The 19,633-nt window shown below is 39.1% G+C and overlaps 2 protein-coding genes across 6 annotated transcripts in view; both read right to left on the bottom strand.

Moving 5' to 3' along the window:
• Nucleotides 1-3,551: 3,551 nt before the first annotated feature.
• Nucleotides 3,552-12,343, bottom strand: LOC110050316 (neurocalcin homolog). Its single transcript, XM_020756235.2, has 3 exons — nucleotides 12,165-12,343; nucleotides 10,452-11,256; nucleotides 3,552-6,161 (listed from the first exon to the last, which is right to left on the bottom strand). Exons 2-3 carry the CDS (start codon nucleotides 10,693-10,695, stop codon nucleotides 5,815-5,817), a joined length of 591 nt encoding a protein of 196 aa, XP_020611894.2. The 5' UTR covers nucleotides 10,696-11,256; nucleotides 12,165-12,343; the 3' UTR covers nucleotides 3,552-5,814.
• A 4,667-nt stretch (nucleotides 12,344-17,010) lies between these two features.
• LOC110050272 (protein Wnt-4-like) overlaps nucleotides 17,011-19,633 on the bottom strand; it is a 31,512-nt gene continuing 28,889 nt past the window's right edge. For all 5 annotated transcript variants that reach the window (XM_089293818.1, XM_020756180.2, XM_020756181.2 and 2 more), the window contains one exon: nucleotides 17,011-18,311. In XM_089293818.1, the coding sequence (XP_089149944.1) occupies nucleotides 17,847-18,311 (465 nt within the window). In that variant the 3' untranslated portion in view covers nucleotides 17,011-17,846. The remainder of the gene's footprint in view (nucleotides 18,312-19,633) is intronic.

The raw sequence follows: 19,633 nt of genomic DNA, 5'->3' as shown, positions 1-19,633 counted from the left end.
GTGGTAAAAACAATATTTTATGATTGAGTGCAGGGAGTGTGTAAAATATTGTTTCTAATGCAAGAAATAAAATTCATATCTTTAAGTCACCATGTCATTTTCTCTATTATCTATCACTCATCATTTTTACTGACTGTTAGTGCAAACAACCAGGAAATGATGTCATCAGAGGATATAGAAAATCCTGGATGCAGTTTCATATGACTTTAAACCTCCACCTTGGTAATTCTTCCTATCACCCTTAGCTTCATTCAGTAATACTGTTAACGTCCCATGTGGAAGAGTTGTCGCCCTAACTGTTTCCACTTATACTCACACAACATTTGTTGTCAAACGGAGAAAACACAAATCTAACAACATTTTGCGTTGACGGCAAATGTGTTTGTGCAAATATTAAGACACTTCGTGTTTGTGCAACGAAGTTTCTTAAAATGAATTGGTCTGGACGTTTGGTCTTTAAAGGGGGAGGGGGTTAAGGACTCATTAAGCCGCTGAACTGTAATTGTTTACAACCATATTTATTTATCAAAAGGATTTCAGTGGTTTGTGGCCAATCAAATCAAGTTTAACTCACTAAAAGAATTTGTACACAAAACAGTTCCTGATTGCCAAAAGAACGCAGTGGACCTCTTCAATGAAGTAACACTTTTCCGAGATTTTCATTCAAACAAAACACCAAGCCCCACCGTCAATTTATCATGCCGAATTTTGTGAACATGCAAAGTTTCGTAAGAATCCGTCTCAAACGCTTGGAAGTCGTGGAAATACGTACCCCACATTTGTCAGGGGTGCGATGAATTGATAAAGGGAGGTGAGCATGGTAAGCCTTGTTTCATCAACGGACCGCTGGTTTAGGGGAACGAAGGCTCGGGTACTTTTTGACGGAGACAAGTTTGTCCCACGTGGGGAAACTATCTCGAACAATAAATATAGAATTAATTTAAATTACAAGGAAACTGAAATAATCAAGCGCGAGCACCCTCTGAACGCAACCTCGTGTATTCATACTTGATAAATCCGAAATATTATAGAGTATCGTATTTTAAGTAAATAGTTTCTGTGGATTTGAGAGGTTTCCGGCCTTCCAAGTACTGTCGGAAACGTTCCGTTGATTTCCGAGGCAAGCGTTTTACTTTCGGGAGTGGTTGATCACCCATTGATGATTGAACGTATTTTACGTGGATAATTATTTTTAGACACCTTTTGTCTTCAAATAGTCTTTTGGAAAGCCCGTTGGAAGTCAGAATTCTCAAATAATAATTATAGACTGTTCACAGCCCTCTATTTTGTCATAATTTTTTATTCGATCGTTGAACGCGCGGATGGACGCCAGCGCAAATCTTGCTTCACTCGCAAGCCCCACCCCCACCCCCGCGTGCTTCGCGCTCGCTTCATCAATGAATAGCAACCTGTACGCTGAATATCATACCGTAACTGTGATTTCTTTATGACATTTATCTGTTGATTGTGATGTGTTCTAGGGTAGGACACCTAAATCTCGGAATCCCTCTCTCCACCCAGGTAATGGGGGTAACCCGCTGGTGGGCTAGGATCCCATCCAGAGGGGAGTAGAAATAGTCCTAGTCAGTTCATGCCACTGAATAAGTTCCGGTTGTATGAGCCAATGGTCTGATGCAGACCTAATTATCGGAGCAACCTTACAGAACGCTGAGGGGAGCCCTGCAATGGACCTGTATCCCATCCAGTAGGGGCGGGCGGGTAGTAGCCAAACTCCTTGACACTTGTGCTCGAAAGCCTTTACTTTTTTATGTCTTCGCCTTCATTTGTCATAAGTTTAATTTTTAATTGCTAAGCCGAGGAGCCTTACCTTGTGCCTTTGAACGAACTAAAGAATTGCTTAAACGAATATCGCGTACCATCAGGAGCCATAATCGGGGACGGAGACCGTAATCCCTGGGATCCGCGCGCACCTATGATATGGGACAATTTTTCTATTTTTAGAACAAATTGCGCCATCCTGACGTCATATATCCGCGCGGATCCACGCACATGTCGGGGGCTCTCGCGTGGTGCTCGCAGAACATGAATGTACCAAGGCATCCTACAAAGAATCGGCTAACAAATTATTTAAGTAGATACTACATTCAAAATAGTTAGATGACATGGCACTATTTCCAGTGTAACAACAGTCAAGTAATTTACAAATATTTCGCTGAAGAACTAGTTCCTAGGAAACGCAGCACCTGCTTACACATCAACAGCGATAAGAAAGGCAACATTTTTTTAAACACCTAAAATATTCCAATATTATATTTCGAATGACTCATCACCTATTTCTTAAAACATTACCATTAACTTTTTACCCATTATTACAACGAATAAATATGGTTGGAAATTTATATCTTGCTTGCATTTTCATTGTTTTACACTTCCAGTTGTTTTATAAATTTTTTTGCATTCGCTTTTACACCCAGTCGTCTCAAACCTATCATCTCTGTTAACATTTTTGGCTTTAGTCTTGAATTATAAATGTCTACTTTTGTTTTTGTGGTGGCTCTGAAAGGAGCCTTTTTAAATGGCTCCACAGAACTTTTCGTACGAGAAAGAATTATTTAGCTCTTATTAACCGAGCTAAAGGTCTGTATGGGAGAATCTTGACCGAGGTCTTGAGTACAGACCGAACGCAGTGAGGTCTGTACACACGACCGAAATTTGCTCGTCCTCTTTACCTTTTTTTGTCATCAGGCTTTTTGGCACTTCCATAAATGATTGAGAAGAAAATAAAAGAAAATAGTGCACATATTTGTATTTTAGTTTGCTACTTTGTCAACGCAAAATGAAACCGGTCTAGATGACGGTCTAGATGGGAAAATCTAGACCGCGATCAATATCGATTTCAGCCAATCAAATTCGTGAATTCGGTAGTTCCCAGTCCTTGTGAGACACAGCCATATAATAAGTTTCTTTTATAAGTTTCTGATTTTACTAGGCTGTCGATCGAGGTCATAGAGTATGCGAGGTTTCAAACTACGGAACTACTTTCGGAATAATAACAGTTTCATCAGACGTGAGAATTGTGGACGTTTTTGTTTTTACTGCGATTTGGGTGCGTTCAGCATGTAAACACGTTACCTGACTTGAGACTTGAAAAACCAAACAAACGAAAAACTGTATAAATTTTATAAGATGCCATGAACTCTGCAGAGTTTGGGAAGTTTCCTTGTCACCGATTACCCTTCGCAACACCTGAGAGTCTTTTTGGTGAGTCAGTTTCCAAAAACAGTTTTGTCACTTTATGAGAGACGTAAGTTTACTTCTTTGAACCGCGCAAGGAATCTATTGCAAAACGAAAGAACCACTGTGTTGCCTCTAAGTGGGCCTTTCACAAATATTCAGATATCTTTTAGGATATTTAGAAGTTTCCAAGATATTTAGAAAATTTAGGGTTATTTAGAAATATTCATAGCCTTCAAATGGGCGTCAGGTCTTCCATCGGAAATACGGATAAATAGTAGGGGAGGGGGATGTAAATACTCTAGAGGAGGTCGCTGTGATCTTACTTACTTCAAAAAAGACAAACAGAAACATGATTCTTTTCGATTTTTTATTATACAAACACTGGTTAGAATCAGTGAGCATTAACAAAGGTCATCCTCACCTTCAAGAAAATCAACTGATATTCTAAAAAGACAACAGCACGATTGTGTCGTGTGAGTTGTCCTGAATTAAATTTTGACAATTTATTCAACAAAATCGAAATTTATTAAAGAACTAAAATACTCTATTAAGCCCCTGGGGATTACATTATTATTCCAAACTTCACTAAATAGGGAGTGAAATTTACTAAAAGAATTAAAGTTGCCTAAGGGGGTTTAATAGAGCCTTTTTGTTAATTGTAAAGCACTACAATAACTAATCGTGATAATTTTTTTTTTGGAATTCTAGTCGCATAGAGAGCCAAAAAGTTGTTTTGAGTCGTATTAGCACTCGTTTTACGTATAAATTAAGCTAAACGTAAATCAACTGAAGTTTAGCAAACTCCTGATCTTTATCCTGTAAAATTGTGACCAACCATCGGCCTGTTTTAAGTCAGTTTTGGGTTGAGGTTATTTTGTATCAATATACCCGGTTTTAAACTCAGCTATTTCTTTACAGACACCCCGGAGGGCGGGGGGAGGTAGGGACTCCCATATAAACAGGACGTGGGTGCTCGTCGGAAATTTTGACAAGAACCCCTAAGAGGAACCAAGATCCTGTTTTGTGGGCGTGGCTTGAAATTTTTTTCACCCCTAAGAGGCACCAATTCTAAAACAACACTTTATCTCCTGTCATGTTTTTTCCGCTAAATCAGTACCCTAAAAGATACCGCGAAAGTTTCCGCTGTCGACCTTTCGAGGATACACACCCTTAGAGTTACCAAAACCGCTTTTTTAACCCCTAAAAGGTACGACCAGCACCCCCTTCCTTTTTATATGGGAGTCCCCAGCATACAAATTCTCCTTATTGGTCTCGAAGCATTTCTAATGACGTTAGGTAGGAGAATTTGATGATGTATCTCGACAACTTGTTGGCATGCTCGAACGTGACGTAATTTGGTTTAGGCTCCGTCCACACTACGCCGGAGAAATTTGAAAACGGAGATTTCACTCTGAAAAAGCATCAAATGTTTTCCATCCACACTACGTCGGAGGAATTTGAAAACGGAGATTTCACTTTGAAAACGCATCAAATGTTTTCCATCCACACTACGCCGGAGAAATTTGAAAACGCAGCAATCACCGTTCATTTTGGATTCGTGGTTGCCGAAAACTCAGGCGGGGAAATCACTTTATTATCGTGACGTCATCGTTTTGGAAAAGCTCCGTTTTCAAAATGTTTTCCGTCCACACTCAAACGCAAAGCTGGCGTTTTCAAATTCCTCCGATTTGAAGAGCTCCGTTTTTGTGACGGATTACGGTTAGGAAGGTACGCCTGACCGTAGAAATGACGCTGCGATTTCAAACTCCCCTGGCGTAGTGTGAACGGGGCCTTGGTAATTTGAGCAGGAATCAATAATCTGCCTTGCGTGGACTTGAACACCACGACAGTACTCGATGCCTTTTCAGATCTTTCTTTTTTATCAACTGCTATTTTGGCCAGCGTCCTATTCAAGGGCGCTTGGGAGAGAAGAGAGCAATAAACTGCAATGCTTTCTTTATGTCCGGCAATTAACAAGCCAGCTTTAAATCTACTCCGCGCGTGAAATACTCAATACTAACTTTCTAAAATCAATAGTTAAACACAAACTTATCCTTGTCTTGCTAATGGAAGCTGCAAATTTTCATAAAGCTGTAGTTGGGGGATTAGTCAAGGGCATAAATGAAGGACAAAAATGTTCGTCGCGTTTAGACCTACTCTGTGCGGGAGATACTCAATACTAACCTTCTCAGATTAGAAGTTAACACAAGCTTATATCAGTCAAAAATGTTCGTCGCAATCGCCATTGATCGGCTTGGAAAAACTAAGTCAAAATTGGTGCTTATGGTGCCAATGACAAAAGAAACGCTTATATCGCCGCACCGTAAAAGTCTTTTTACAGCAGATACTACCACAATGGTCCGAGCCTAAGTGATTTATAATTATAGAAAACTAGTTAGTGACCTATACCATGGACTATTTTTAAAATGGAAGAGGGATTCCTTCGCATCAAATTGTCCATTTCGATAAAGAAATTGGGTGCCTAATACAATAAACACGTATTTCAAGCTATCCATATTAAAATTCAATGTCACTTAACTAATTTAAAATGACCTGACCTACGTATCCTCCTCAACCGGCCGCTCGTCTTTCCAACAGAAAGCCTACACAGTCCTCTCATGTCTTCTCCGCCCCTTGCTCTAGAATAAGCGCAAGAGTTTTGTCCTTCATCGCTCCTTCGATGAATTCCGACAACGATAAAACACCGTCTTTATTGGAATCGAAGGTATGGAAAACCTTCAGCGTGCGTTCTTCGGGTGTGAGTTCGTCCCAGTTCGGAATGCCTTCGGTTTCTTCCGGATTGTCGCCCATTGTCTTGTACAACGCGTCCACTATTCGAAACATTTCTTGCTTTGTGATAAATCCGTCGCCATTGACGTCGTAAATGCTGAACGCCCAGCGGAGTTTTTGCTCCATTGTACCTCGAGTCGACACAGAGAGGGAGCACATGAATTCACGAAAGTCTGCGAACAGAAAAAAAAAAAAAAAAAAAAAAACATTTAAAATTCATCGTCAGGGAGCACCGTTCCCTTTTCGAAAATAAGATCTTCAAATCCTGGGGGCTACTCCCATACGAGAAGGCTCCACCCGAAAGGGGTACTTTTTCAGGCTTCGGGTATATAAAAGGGTAGGGACTTGACAAGTTGTTGCATATCAAAGGGTAAGGAAATCTCTCATTTGGTTATTTAAAGAGCATTTGATTAAAATATCATGGCTGCATCATTTAATTTATTAAGCACTACCAGGAGCCATAATCGGGGACGGAGACCGTAAGTCTCGGGATTCGCGCGCACCTATGATATGGGACAATTTTTCTATTTTTAGAACAAATTGCGCCATCCTGACGTCATACATCCGCGCGCATTCACGCACATGTCAGGGGCCCTCGCGTGGATTTTGTCACGTTGCGTGATCAAATGGTGAGAGTTAGAGATTCTCTTGCGTATTTTTCACAGCGATGGCAGGGAATAAGGCAGGGAATACGAACCAGGGCGCTTATATGTAGTTTAATGCTCTGAGCTAACGGAAAAGGTGAGTTTTTCAGGGTCGAAAACAAGACTTCAATCTCGCGCTGGGAATGAATAATAAGATCTGCGCACGCTAGTTGTAAGCTCACGCGTATGCTTAAGAATATAGCAAGAAAACTCTCTACTCTGGTATCGAGTTAATTTGTGAGTTTCTCAGACAATGTTTAATCATAACCAAAACCTGTTTTGATGGTTTCTTATTGTCTCTGCTTGTTTGGTGAGTTTGCAAAGGTTTTTGAAAGGAAAGTCTGACGCGTACAATTAGCTCATTTGCATAGTGCAGCTCGTGCACTTTCAAGTCCGAGTCGGTGTTTTCAATTGTCAACAAATCTTGACAAAGATTTCTTTCGTTATCTTTTGTGTTGAGATGCTGCAACAAATTTCACGAATGCCAAAAAGGCTACTAACATCATGTGTGTTTCTTCAACATAAACATAGTGAAGTTTTACACTGCGAAAATGAAAATAGACAAGGAGTTTTTATAACTCGATCAACAAAATCGAAATCGTTATTCCAAGTTGATTAAAGAAAGCGTCATCGTAACTTTGCTGATTGTTTCTGCTTTATTCACATATTTTCAGCTTAGCTTTTAATATGTTCTCAAACATTTACCAATCTTAAACATATTTAAAAACTATAGAGTTATTGTTTGAGTTCGATGTACGCTTTCACACGAAAGTGCGGTGGAAGTACAATTTGTCATGTTTACTGACTGTACAAAACACGCATCGGCGGGCGCTCTCATTCATCGACAACAGAGAATTTACTGGATTTTTACACGAATAAAACTGAGCGGTATCTACGGACGTAAAGTTATTAAGCCTCGATGAAACATCAAGCGTTGCTTACAATTCAAGCGGAACTCAAACTAGCATGCACGCGTGTGTGCCGCAGGTGATGGCGCAATTTGTTCTAAAAATAGAATTATTGTCCCATATCATGGGGACAACCCCAATACTTGAAATGGCGCGCGCTTACGGTCTCCGTCCCCGATTATGGCTCCTGGCACTACATGAAAATAGTAAGAAGACTTCCTTTTTTCAGTTTGGCAGGTTTTTCATAATACGTGCTAGTTATGAAGGTATTATATTTTATAATTTAGTTGTAGATGTATGTGAAAGGGGTTCCTTTTTCTGTGAAAATGGTGTACAAAAGGGTAAGGGATTAGACCTCGGGGCGGAGCGTCCGTAGAGTACCTCCCGGGTATCTAGCTTTCACTGAGTGAGGCTGAGTGAATGGGCTGTCTTGTTTTTAAGAAAAAGAACAACGCTTTTTTGGTTGACAAGACATATCTAGAGAGAAACGTCTATGCTCTGTGCTTTGTACTCTGAATCGGTTGACATTGGCCAACAATTTCCAAGCATAACTTATCTGCCTCGAACAAACATCTTATCTTACCATGTTCACTTTAACTCGTGAAAACTGAAACAGTATTTGAAATCGACGAATAGACCTCGTTATGTGTGTTTAAATCCTTGATAATGGGGCAGATAACAGGTTGTACTCGCAACTAGCGAACTACGATAAAAGTGTAATTATTGCAATAGACATTTTCACTTTTCCATGATTCTTTATTTGCATGTTTTGGTACTAAATCTTTCTCGAGAATTCTCTGGTGCGGTGTGCGAGCGGCGAAGCACTTAAACTTAATCGTTAACAAGGTGCTTCTTAATAATAGAACGAACATTTAAGTACGGTTGTGTTAATTTGCAATTCGGTTCTTGTTTCTTTTATAATTAATTACAGTTTCTTTTGATGTTCAAAGCATCAACGAAAAAACCTGAGAATGGTTGTGCTGCATACAAAGTGATTGTAAGCGAGAGCAAATATTCAGCTGTTTAAAGTTGTATACGATACAAACGTCTTGTGACTTAAAATAACTCAAACTTTTCGTTAATGTTCCTATGTGATATGCCGTAAAGTGGCTTGTACAGTTTCGTTTTTGCTCGATGAAAATGACGAAATCTTTACACGCCGAAATGCGAAAAAGAATTGTCTCCACTCACGTTTCAGCTTTGCAGACGGACGTCCCTGTGTGTTTGGGTGCAGGCTAAAAGCTTGCCAATCTTAATTTTAAGTGCGCTTGTAAATTACTTCTCTTAACATTAATAACAATTGCAACCTACACTATTAAAACCCTTGCTTTTATATTTTACATCTTGACCGAATGCAGTTTCTACTAAACGCCCTCAAACATATGCATATGGAATTAGAAACCTTGCTTTCAATAGGAACAATGATGGTAAAAATAAATATTACATAACGTGGCTCGAGGTTATAATTTTTTTTTCTTCTCCGTGTTAATCCTTTTCCTTTTTTCGTTAAAGCTGAAAATAAGCCAAAATAAAGTAACAAGATGCACTCCTTTTAAATCCGGCAGTCAATTAAGGAATAAAAGTGTATTTTTTTACATCAAGTATTCGATTTGGTACAAAGTGAGTTTGCCATCTTGCAAAATAGCGTCAAATTAAAACGACAATGTGTCGCCGTAAAGCGCGATTGTTTGTATTATGGCTACGTTCTACTTTGCATTTTTCATTGAAAATGCAAGCGGCTAATGAAGAACACGCTTATAATCGTGCACGGAATTTATTTGGCGACATAAAGCGGCGTTGGCGTTCGGATGTGTTAAGAATCACAATCAGAAACAAAACCAAACGAAGAATTAAAAGAAAACGTCCAAAGAAAACCGTATCAAATCATATCGGGATCATACGGACGGTGAATTTCCATGGTAAAATAAGACATCTACAATTCTAAATTAGGACTTTAGACAAAACCCGCAGGCGCGCGCTGTTTTGCTTTCCACAGAACATACTAGTTTCCTCACTTTGGGAAAACTTAAGCGACAAAAACTTTCGCTTCACTTTTGCACCTGTTTCAGAAACGAACATCAATGCTTTCAGAAGTTATCGAGTTTCATTCATTTTGTTCGCACGTCAGCCAAATGCATATTTACAAAATTTCTTTATGAAAATTAGGCAGTTGACAACAAGGGCGGTACGTTTGTTGCGCGCGCTAGATAACTCATCTGAGCTACGTATTGCACAGAGATAAAATGTTTTCATTGCCATTTCCGCGCGAATATATTTCGTACAGAACTTTTAATATTCTGATTTTAATTCTCGTGCTGTTTTGAATACAATAAACACTTTTGTTTCTTGTCCCGTCCCTGTATCCTTTATGAGTGAACATTTCTGAAACATTGACTTTACAGGACAGAAAACTTCTCCAATGAAAGAAACCTCTTCAATAAGCGACTCGAAAATCCAATTACTGACTTGTGTTTAATTATTCATAACACTTTGACATACACTGTAAACAGGAGACTTTTTTCCCCTCGATTGTTTCAGTGCGAAAAAAGTTTTCTCGCGGCGAAGAATGCCGAAAAATGTGCTAGGGGAAGAAATGGTTTTCCTCGCAACACTAAAGCGGAAAAGTTGGCGACAATTCACAAAGGTTGTAATCAATAAAACCCGTTTATATCGTTTCTCCTGATCTAATATGACAATAGAATAATCTCGCCGGCCTTTACATCCTCGATGTGCTGTTTTTAATTTGACTTGTCGTGTAAAAGATTATTCGTGTTTTCAGGCGTGGAGGGTATTCTCATCGAAGTGAAGAAAGTTGGCCAGAAAAGCAATTGGATCAAATAACACTGTGAATCTCTTTCTTTTTAAGATTAATCGAAAATCACCTTAAAATATCAAAATTCGCCTGACTTACCTATTTTTCCATCTCCATTGACATCAAACCGTCGAAAAACGCAAGCGGCGAGCCTCGAAGCATCCCCTTTGTCGAAAACTTTCTTGTACATCTCTATAAATTGTTGCTTTGTTAGATATCCGCTTGGGCAATCCTTAAGGAAACCTTTATACCACGACTTGAGTTCTTTCTCGTCGAAGTTCGTGTGCTTTAGAAGGTCGCCTAAGACTTCGGGATCTAGCTTCTTACTCTGTTTTTTCCCCATACCGAAGCTCAAGCTGGAATAATCAGCAACGAATCGAGAGCGAGCAAAATGGAGCGCCGCGCCCAAGTCAAGGCAGTTAAACCAAGATGGCGTGCGCCGTTTCACTTCTGCTCCCAAGCGGAACTTGATAGGTTGACTCTGTGACTGCTAAGGTCGTTGTTCAGCGTTCGTTTCTCGGTGTGACCGTGCGGCGACCAGCGAGCATCCAGATGCACGGCTGCATTTGCTATCGCATTAACAACAATTATTTTCACCGGCCTCCTATCGGAGCCAAATCAAAAGCTGGTCATGACATGGTCCAATTACATCAAAAAGGCAAGGCTCCTGACGTGACGGGGTTTCTGTTTATGTGCACCGGGAAACCGACTGGGAATTCTTATAAACCGTTATACAAATACTATATTCACCAGCGACCACGGAGTCATGCACTTATGCGGTGGTAGAAATGGGCCACGGAAACTGAAAACAACAGCCTTTCAGATACTCAGCATAAATTAATGGCGAACATGCAAGCTGAAGATACCCTCTCTGTTTGATTGACAATATGAAACAGCCCTTGACCTGGATAAAAAAAAATTCAGACCAAAAATTTCAAAGATCTATAAAATTGGAACTTCACTAAATGAAACTTTCTATGCTGTTATTTTGGCGATTTCTAGTCGCGACAAATCGTACTGTTTTTGTTTGGCGGGATAATTTCGTGCCCCTTTCTTTTATATATTAATATATCACTTTTCATTTGCGATTTTTAATTTAAGTGACTATTCTACCATTGTTTTAAGCCCTCGCCATCCGGCAAGGAGTTGAATAAATTAAGAATGCATTTAAGAACTAGATCGAACCGTGTTTTTGTTTCCCTAGATGAATCTTAATTCCTGGTGCAGCAAATACACAAGTTAGATAATTTTCTAAAAAGTTCAGTATTTTGCGAACGCCGTTTGCTCGAGTTTTTTAACGCCGATGTCAAAGTACCAACTTCATCTCGCTGAGAGCATAAAGGTCGTAAAATAATTTGGTATACGTCATTTATTATTCCAATATGTCGTGCCTATATTGGGAGGCGTTACGGACATATCAAGTTGTTTCGTGTGCACTCATTAAAACCTTACTTTTGGTTATCTATTTGGCTAGAACGATTTTAGAAGCTGTTTTCTGAGAAAGGCTCCAAAGCCTGCGGCGAGCGCTTTTGCTGTAAGGCGTGTACAGAACTTGCATAAAGATAGAAAAGAAAACCTCAATGTTTGGAATTTACAAACGACATATTCTTTATAACACCCCTAAATCGGGGAAAGAAAAAGGAATTATAACTAACAACTCATTGCGATTCAAATGCAGATGTTTCTGAAAAGTAACCAGCAACCTAAGTGAAATAGAACTATAGTGCAACGTACCCAGGGCCGACCTATTTTAGCAAATGATTTGCAAACATCGCTGAAAGCCAGGAAATAAACTCTGTGAGTTTGAATTACCTTCATGATCCTTCCAGAATACTATTTGTACAATGCTTTCAGGGCCGATGCCAGTATGAGGCAAACCGAGGCAGTTGCTTTTTTTCGTTTCTGTTGTTCCTTTTTTGAAGGGGAAAGTGAAGCACTGCTAAATACCTGGGAAAGAATTGAACCATGGACGCTACCTCAGTCATAATTTTTTTCTGGCCACGGCCCTGGCTTTTAAGTTAGGTGAAAATATCTTCCAGTCCGCAATGTTTAATTAAAACCAAATTTACATCCAGATAAGGAATAAGTGACGCGCTTTTGCTGCAAGATAAGTTAGACCTCAAGCGTTTTGGTTTTACTTCACCGCATGTTGTGCTCAATATATCGATCTAAGTACGTCAATGCGTTTGAGATACGTCAAAGTGGTAAACAGATTTGGCGTTGAAAAAAAAAAAACAGATAAGTTTCTATACTGAAAAAGTTTTTTTTTATCCGAATTCAAATTATTTCTTTATTTTTGTTTTCCTATCAGTGTTCTGGTTTATATTGCGATAAGTGATCTAAAATGGATGAAAAAACAATTGCCCCGAGCAAAAAGAGGTCGTCATTCATCTATTTTCATATTAGCATTTTTAAGCTTCTGTTCTAGTAAGACGGAGAAGGAAACGCCTGAACGCTTTTATTTTCGGTATATCAGGACTCATCTGAACAGTATGAACTGTGAAGAACATTGTATATTTTGTACATGTAACACGTTCTCAATTGCACGCTGTGTTTAATTGTAATGGTTTTCATTTTTAATAAACGAAACAACACCGTAAAAACAAAGTGTAGTCTGATGATATAAATTAATGATTGATAAAACATATAGCCCGCTTTCTGAGGGTTTGCTTGATGTATTGAAAAACAAAACAAAGTTAAAGATTCTTCTCTATAATAAAGGTTATATTTACAAAAGAATGTCCACGCAGCATCCGGTATGGCTGCAAGCTGAGAAAGGCTTGTAAATTCTTTTGTGGGCCCCTTTCAGAAAGTTCTGCGCTATTTTGATAGCATTGAAAGCGCTATTAAAACAGCGTCTTCTAATAACAATAAAACAACGCCTTAAACGACTGACAGGAAGGTAAATATAAGTGGTATACGGTGTATTTGAATATTAATTCTTAATTGACACTGTAAAACATGATTCGCGCAACATCCCAAGGAAGGAATTACCAGCAAAGGAATTTTACTTTCTTTGGTTTAAAGAGCTGGACAGGTATTTTCTCATAAGGGTTTGTCGTTTTTCAAGCTAAATGTGAGGTTGATGCAGCCAATGGTTGAATATGAGAATTGCGATGTTATAAAGTTTTCATAGCTGTCTCATGCTCCTTTCAATTAATTAAGGGGTGTCGCATCTTTTCGCCCCAAATTCCATTAACGTGTTTTACACCGCAAGTATATTGTGACTGCGTGGCAAAAAATAATAATAATAAAACCTTATATTACGTGACAATTTTCTAATTGCAACTTAATGGTAAAATGTCATATTGGAAAATTGTTATACTTTGCATGCATCATAATTTTCTTATTACACGTATAAAATAATTAGAAATGCAAGGCTATTACTGACGGATGTTTAAAATGGATCTCTTTTACTGTGAAAAATTTTGACTAACAGAACACGGCGAAGTGAACTCTTAATTACTTTCCCTAGCTTCTTTAAAATCCTTGTTGGAAGCATAGTAAGATAGGGTATGATTATTAGCAGCTGTCAAGCGGTCTACAGCCCGTGCCCTGAATTCTCAACTTTCGCGAATTGCATTCATGTGATGGACATCTGTTCTTGCAGCTCTCGCTCAAGAAAAACTCTTTAAATTTTCTAGGAATTTTCATGTACGAAATAAGCATCTAGATCAGTTTTTTTCCGGTGCGTCAAAAATGAAATTCGAGCGTCAACTGTGACCTTTTTCAAACTCTAGATTAGTTCGTGATTAAAAGCACGAAATACTGAACGCATGAACGTCAAATGAAACAAGTAAATAAATTATTTGATTATTATTCCTCATTTAAAAATGGTTTTGAACAAAGAACGTTTATTTTTACCCCCATTCTGTGTCACCGTCTGTGCACCTGTAATATGACTCATCTATTAAAAAGAAATGAAACACTCGCCAAAAACGTAATACGAAACCAAATGGCAATCGAGCCAAAACACATGAAAAAAAAAAAAAAAAAAAAAAAAAACACATTTTAGACATTTTAGAACGTGGTCTCTCTATTTTTTCTCTCTATATTTACAAGTTTTGCCGTATTTTGTTGAGCCCAGAGGAAACATATGACGAGCAAAGACATCAAGTGACATTGTAAAATAAAATGTCCAATACAATTTTTAGTATTAAACGTTCACGGTTATACATAGGGCTTAGAGGGAAATTAAAACATAATTGTACATCGAGTCACTTGCCATGAATATCGCCGTAAAATTTCACAATATCTTAAGCAGAATTTGGTTATGAATTCGCTGGCTTTCGTTTTGAAACTAAATTATCGTTCTGAAGCGATAAAAATATAAAAAAATTGCCTTTCCCTTCCACGTAGTCAGAGGAAGTTAAATCTTACCCTTTGTGTTACCAACATAGAAAGGACTGCTCGAGGTGAAAAAAAGAGCAAAAAATCTGCTGTCCAGGATATCTCAAAAGTGCAGCTCTATAGGATCAGCAGTTAACATTTTGAAATTTTTAACTTTGTCGGGAGCAAACTGAAAGATCAACTCACTGCAAAGGATTGGAAGACAATCCCAGCAGGAACACAATTCGACAAAAATTAATGGCAAGCGAGCCAAAAAATTAGCGTTAGACATTTTAGAGTGTAGTTTCCCTTTTTATAGGTCTTGAATTATTTTGGGGAGCCCATAGGAAACAAATTACGAGTAAGAAATTTAATATTCAGCGTTCAATTCTCTCACCCCGCCAAGCTTTTCACTGTGTTTTGGTCATGGTAGGTGTGCAGCGTGCAACTATCGAGTTAAGGATGCAAGCAATGTCATAACATTGTCAAAGTGGCAGTAGAACCGCAGGCGAGTGGTTCCGCAGTAAACTTTGACACTGTCAATAGCTTTTCTCGCTTTTTGATTAGCCATTTAAAAAAGTCAATTCCCATTCGCCATTTCCACATCCCCCATAATACACCTTGTTCGCCCCCCGAATTCTGCATAACCTTTGTTTCCCATTTCTCCTGGGTATTACAGTCATTCCAAGAGAAATTGGAAGACAATGCTTATGCAAAATTTGGGGGGGGGGGGGGGGGGCAAACAAGGTGTATTGTGGGGGATGTGGAAATGGCGAATTGGTTAAAAAGTTGACAGTTAGACAGCTGAAGTTGAACTGTTGAAAGCTGGCATAAATTAAAATTTTATCCGTCTGTAGTCTTATTGATGATAAAAATGAGCCAATCAGCGCGCAAGAAATAAGACAGTTATTGTAAAAAAACTCGATAGTTGCACACTGCACGCTTACCATTTCTTTTATAAACATTGAGACTTTGAGATAGTATATATTGAATCTCGTCGGGCTTTCATGAAGTCAAAAGCGCGATAAACCGCGTGAAAATTCACTCGGAAATATGACAAAGCGACACATCAAAACTTTTCTTGGATATGGCCTCTTCGGCAAAAGAAAAGAACAATATGGAGCCAGACATTTCTTAAAAGCGAGAGTGGAGAAGAAAGCGACCAAACACCCCTCGCTTTGAGCTGTTTGAGATGCTCTACTTCAATAGCAGGTTTGTGGGTTTCGTTTTCCTTTCCACTTCGTTTGAAATTTGATGAGTTGCGCGTCTAAGGCTGAACTTGAACACATGAATGGCTTTTAAAAATGATCTCTGTCACTTTTGTTACTTGATAAAATAAGCCTAAATAAACAGAAGACTAAGGCCTAAAGGAAATTGTCAGAAATGTAAGCTTATATTTGAGCATATATAGTCTTTCCTTCGAGCGGCTGTTTCTTCAAGAGTTCAATTCACGATCGAACGACGACGAGCGTTCGAGCAAAACTAAAACCCGGGAACTGAAATAATTCATCCGAATCTACCGATATTTGACAAAACTTCCTTTATTAAGCTCAGAAACACTATTACCTTTAACGTTTTGTGAGCAATAGGATTTCGTATGTAAGACTTCACAAACAGAGATTCAGTTAAAGCTTTCATGTTTTGTTCGCCGAAAGCATGCAAATGGCTAGCGATGCCAGAAAAGTTTTACGCTGAAAGCTTGTGCTGAATTTTATTGTCGTCAAATCGCTAAGTGAAAATATTCTCTCTAAAATTCCGGCTATGTACCACTAACCTCGAAAGGTTGATACAGACCAGCCCGCAGGAATAAAAATCCTCATCTCCGGAAAAATTATTAGATTTTTCCATATTTTAGGAGAAGAAAAGTAGGAATTATGTTTTACAAAGTGTCAACATCGATGAAAAAAATTGCCAAGAAAAATGAAACAAACTGACGTCAGCGTGCAACCTAGGACAAGATATTTGGTGTATTTCTGGCAAAGGTTTGAAAGGAAGGCTCTAAACTGCTTAAAATATCCCAGACCTTTCTAAATAGCTCGGAATTTTCTAAATAGCTTAAAAACATAGCCTTAGCGAAGCGCGCGTTCTGATTGGCTAATGCGCTCGATCCATTTGCCCGTGGCGTAACTCGAGCTCTGGCAAAGGTTGGATGTTCTATGATTGAAAACAAAAAAAATCCGGCGATCCTGTTAGTTTTAGTCTAGACGGACGAAAGGAAGGGCAAGGGCAAGAGATGGGAGACTGCAAGCCAACACGTATGACAGAATTGTTTCTTTTTTTTTTCAAATTTTCATAAGTAACCAGCGCTAGAAATAAAAGTTATGAGACATTCGACACGAAGAGTTATTTATTTAAGAATTTATAAGTAGTAACTGTAGGACCGTGTTATAAACGTGTAAATAGTTGTGTCTCAATAAATAAATATTCATAAAGTTAAGGTAGCTTAAACTCGTGAGGGCTTTCCCTCACTGACATTATCCTATACTGTTAAATTTGCATATTTGCTTCGGTGAACTTTGTTACTTAGAACAAGGAACTTAATTAATAAAAATATAAGTTGATCGCAAGAGTCAAACTAGACTAATGTCCAGGAGTTATATTAAGAAATTGAAAATGCTCAACAGTCGCAATCAGAAATTGTCCAGAAACCTCTTTCCTAAAATCATTTAGTTAGGTGTGTCTCTGTACATTTCATTTACAGTTCTCGGTCTCAATGACTCTTCTCACGTGTAGCTTGATCCGAACAGACAGTCCCTGAGGGTCCGTGTGTGCAAGTTTGTTGTGTCCGTGAATGCTTTAAGGTGTTCTTCCTGTGCAACGCCATATACGAAGCTAATCTATCTCCAAAGACAATGTTCTTTTACTATATTTGAGGTTTGAATCTGTACAGCAAAGGCTGAGTCCACCGCTAATATAGCAGCAGTCTCGAATGCCAAATGAATAACAACGACAGTGAAATATCTGTTGCAGTAGTCCGCTATTCTAATCTTTTTACAAATGTCCACTTTCTTACTTTTTTGACGAGCTTTCTGAATCATCTCTGTTCCATATATCTTCCATCTAAATTTCATCGCATGCCATTCAATAAACTTGACTTTCGTACATCTTCTTTGCTTGTTTAAATTAGGATTCAGTTCACAGGCTTTCTTTAGTTTTTTCTCTCCCTTACTTGCACGTGCTAACAGTGATTGTCTTTGCGCATTTTTTACACTTCACGTAACAGCACCACACGTATTGGCAGTTACAGCGCTCCACTATTTCCCGCGTAAAGGTTTTGTAGCCGCGTCCGCAGCACATGTACGCACAGCTACCCTTCCCACTGGTCTCGGGGTTGCACTCTCTCCCGACAGTACCCAGAGTTCCTCGACTTTCACTCTTCCTACAGTAGTTTGGGGAAGCGGCCAGAGCGATGAGGTCCCGGAGAGTGTATCGTTTTCCTCTTCTCGGTCTGAGCATGTGCTTATTACTGCCCTTAGTCTTGCTGACAACGTTGATGATTTTGTCGTACTTTTTCTTCAGGAGCGTTGCTACCTCTTTGAAGTCGCTCAAACGTCTGAAGCACGTTTTAGTCTGGCACGAGCCAGACACGCCATGACATCTGCAGACAACTGCCATCTTGTCTCGGACAGCCTGAAAAAAGAGAGTCAGTGAAAGATCAGGACTCCGCGCGTAATATTGATAGGTTGGTCTTCAATTGCATACTTGAAATCATTATGTGCTTGCTTTTTCTTTCCTTTTCATTGCTATAATTTGTTCTGAAACTAATAAAAAGTTCTGTTTGTACGACCAATATGGAGCAAAACCAAACCCATCTGGACTTACTTTATCCGCATTCTTCCGGGTTTTTCGACGGTTGTGTGTTTTCGCGTCTTAACTAGTTTTCCAGCACTAGCCATGCCTTGTATGACTGAATGTCGAGTTTGCTTCAATTATTTGAAAGTCGCCCTATGAAAGCTAACACCCTTACTCTTAAATTGACCAAGCATGATTAAATATACTTTGTAAAGAACTTACTACCTTCCAATCAGGACTTGCAATTTAGGTAAGAATTTGGGCAAAAGTTTGATAGCGTTCAACTACACTAACACGTTATATTCATTCCCCTTCCCTTCGCAGCGCGCCCCCTTCCACCCCTCCCCCCCCCCCTCCCCTACCCCTTCCGCATTTCCCCGAGATTTTATTTCAAATTAACCTACTGGTACTCCATTAATTTGCTTTAAATTTCTGAAAGTGATGATAACTTAATGAGCACTGGCGCATTCGTAACTGGGTCTCTTTACCCCGAGTCACTGCACTATGACATCGGATGAAATAGCCAGTCCGGAAAGTACACGTTGGAACGCGGGGAATGAACTTGAAAGGCGTGGCCTGAGCACGTGTTCAAAACTTCAACCTCCCACAGCTCAGGAACGTAGCGAAAAGCTACTCTTTCAGTGTGGCTTTACTATCCGGAACAGTAAACTTTCAACAAGTATCTGTGAGGATTACAACATTTGAGGCTTCCCAGCAAGATGATGACAAATGACCCGAGACTGAACAGACTTGGATCAGAACTATTTCCACGGTTTGTGAGCATTCAGTTACGCTGTAGAAACGACATAATGTGACGGTATTGTTTCTCTGCAGGATTAGCCTTTCTCATTAGCTTTTTTAAAATGTTATAAATCGACAATTAGCGATGAGCTGAAAACGGTGGACGATGTAAACGCTGATATAAGAAATAAAGACAAGACGAAGTACTCTGTGTCCTTCACTTTTCCAAGAGTGATCAAAGCATTATTTCTCTATACAACATGACTTCCTTGTCAAGATAAAAGGTAAAGAGAAAAAAGCAAATAATCAACAAGACCATAGTGACGTGAGCATTGCAGGAGCATTGCAAGGAATGTATGAAAATCAGTTGGAAGAATTCAAATGTTCATGTTTGGACTGAGTATTTCCTCCTGAGTGTT

Source organism: Orbicella faveolata, unplaced genomic scaffold, assembly GCF_042242905.1.
Source record: "Orbicella faveolata isolate gen_17 unplaced genomic scaffold, um_ofav_v1 contig_25, whole genome shotgun sequence".
Lineage (NCBI taxonomy): Eukaryota > Metazoa > Cnidaria > Anthozoa > Scleractinia > Merulinidae > Orbicella > Orbicella faveolata.
The sequence above is the reverse complement of the archived record's forward strand: the minus strand, read 5'-3'. Positions and strand labels throughout refer to the sequence as shown.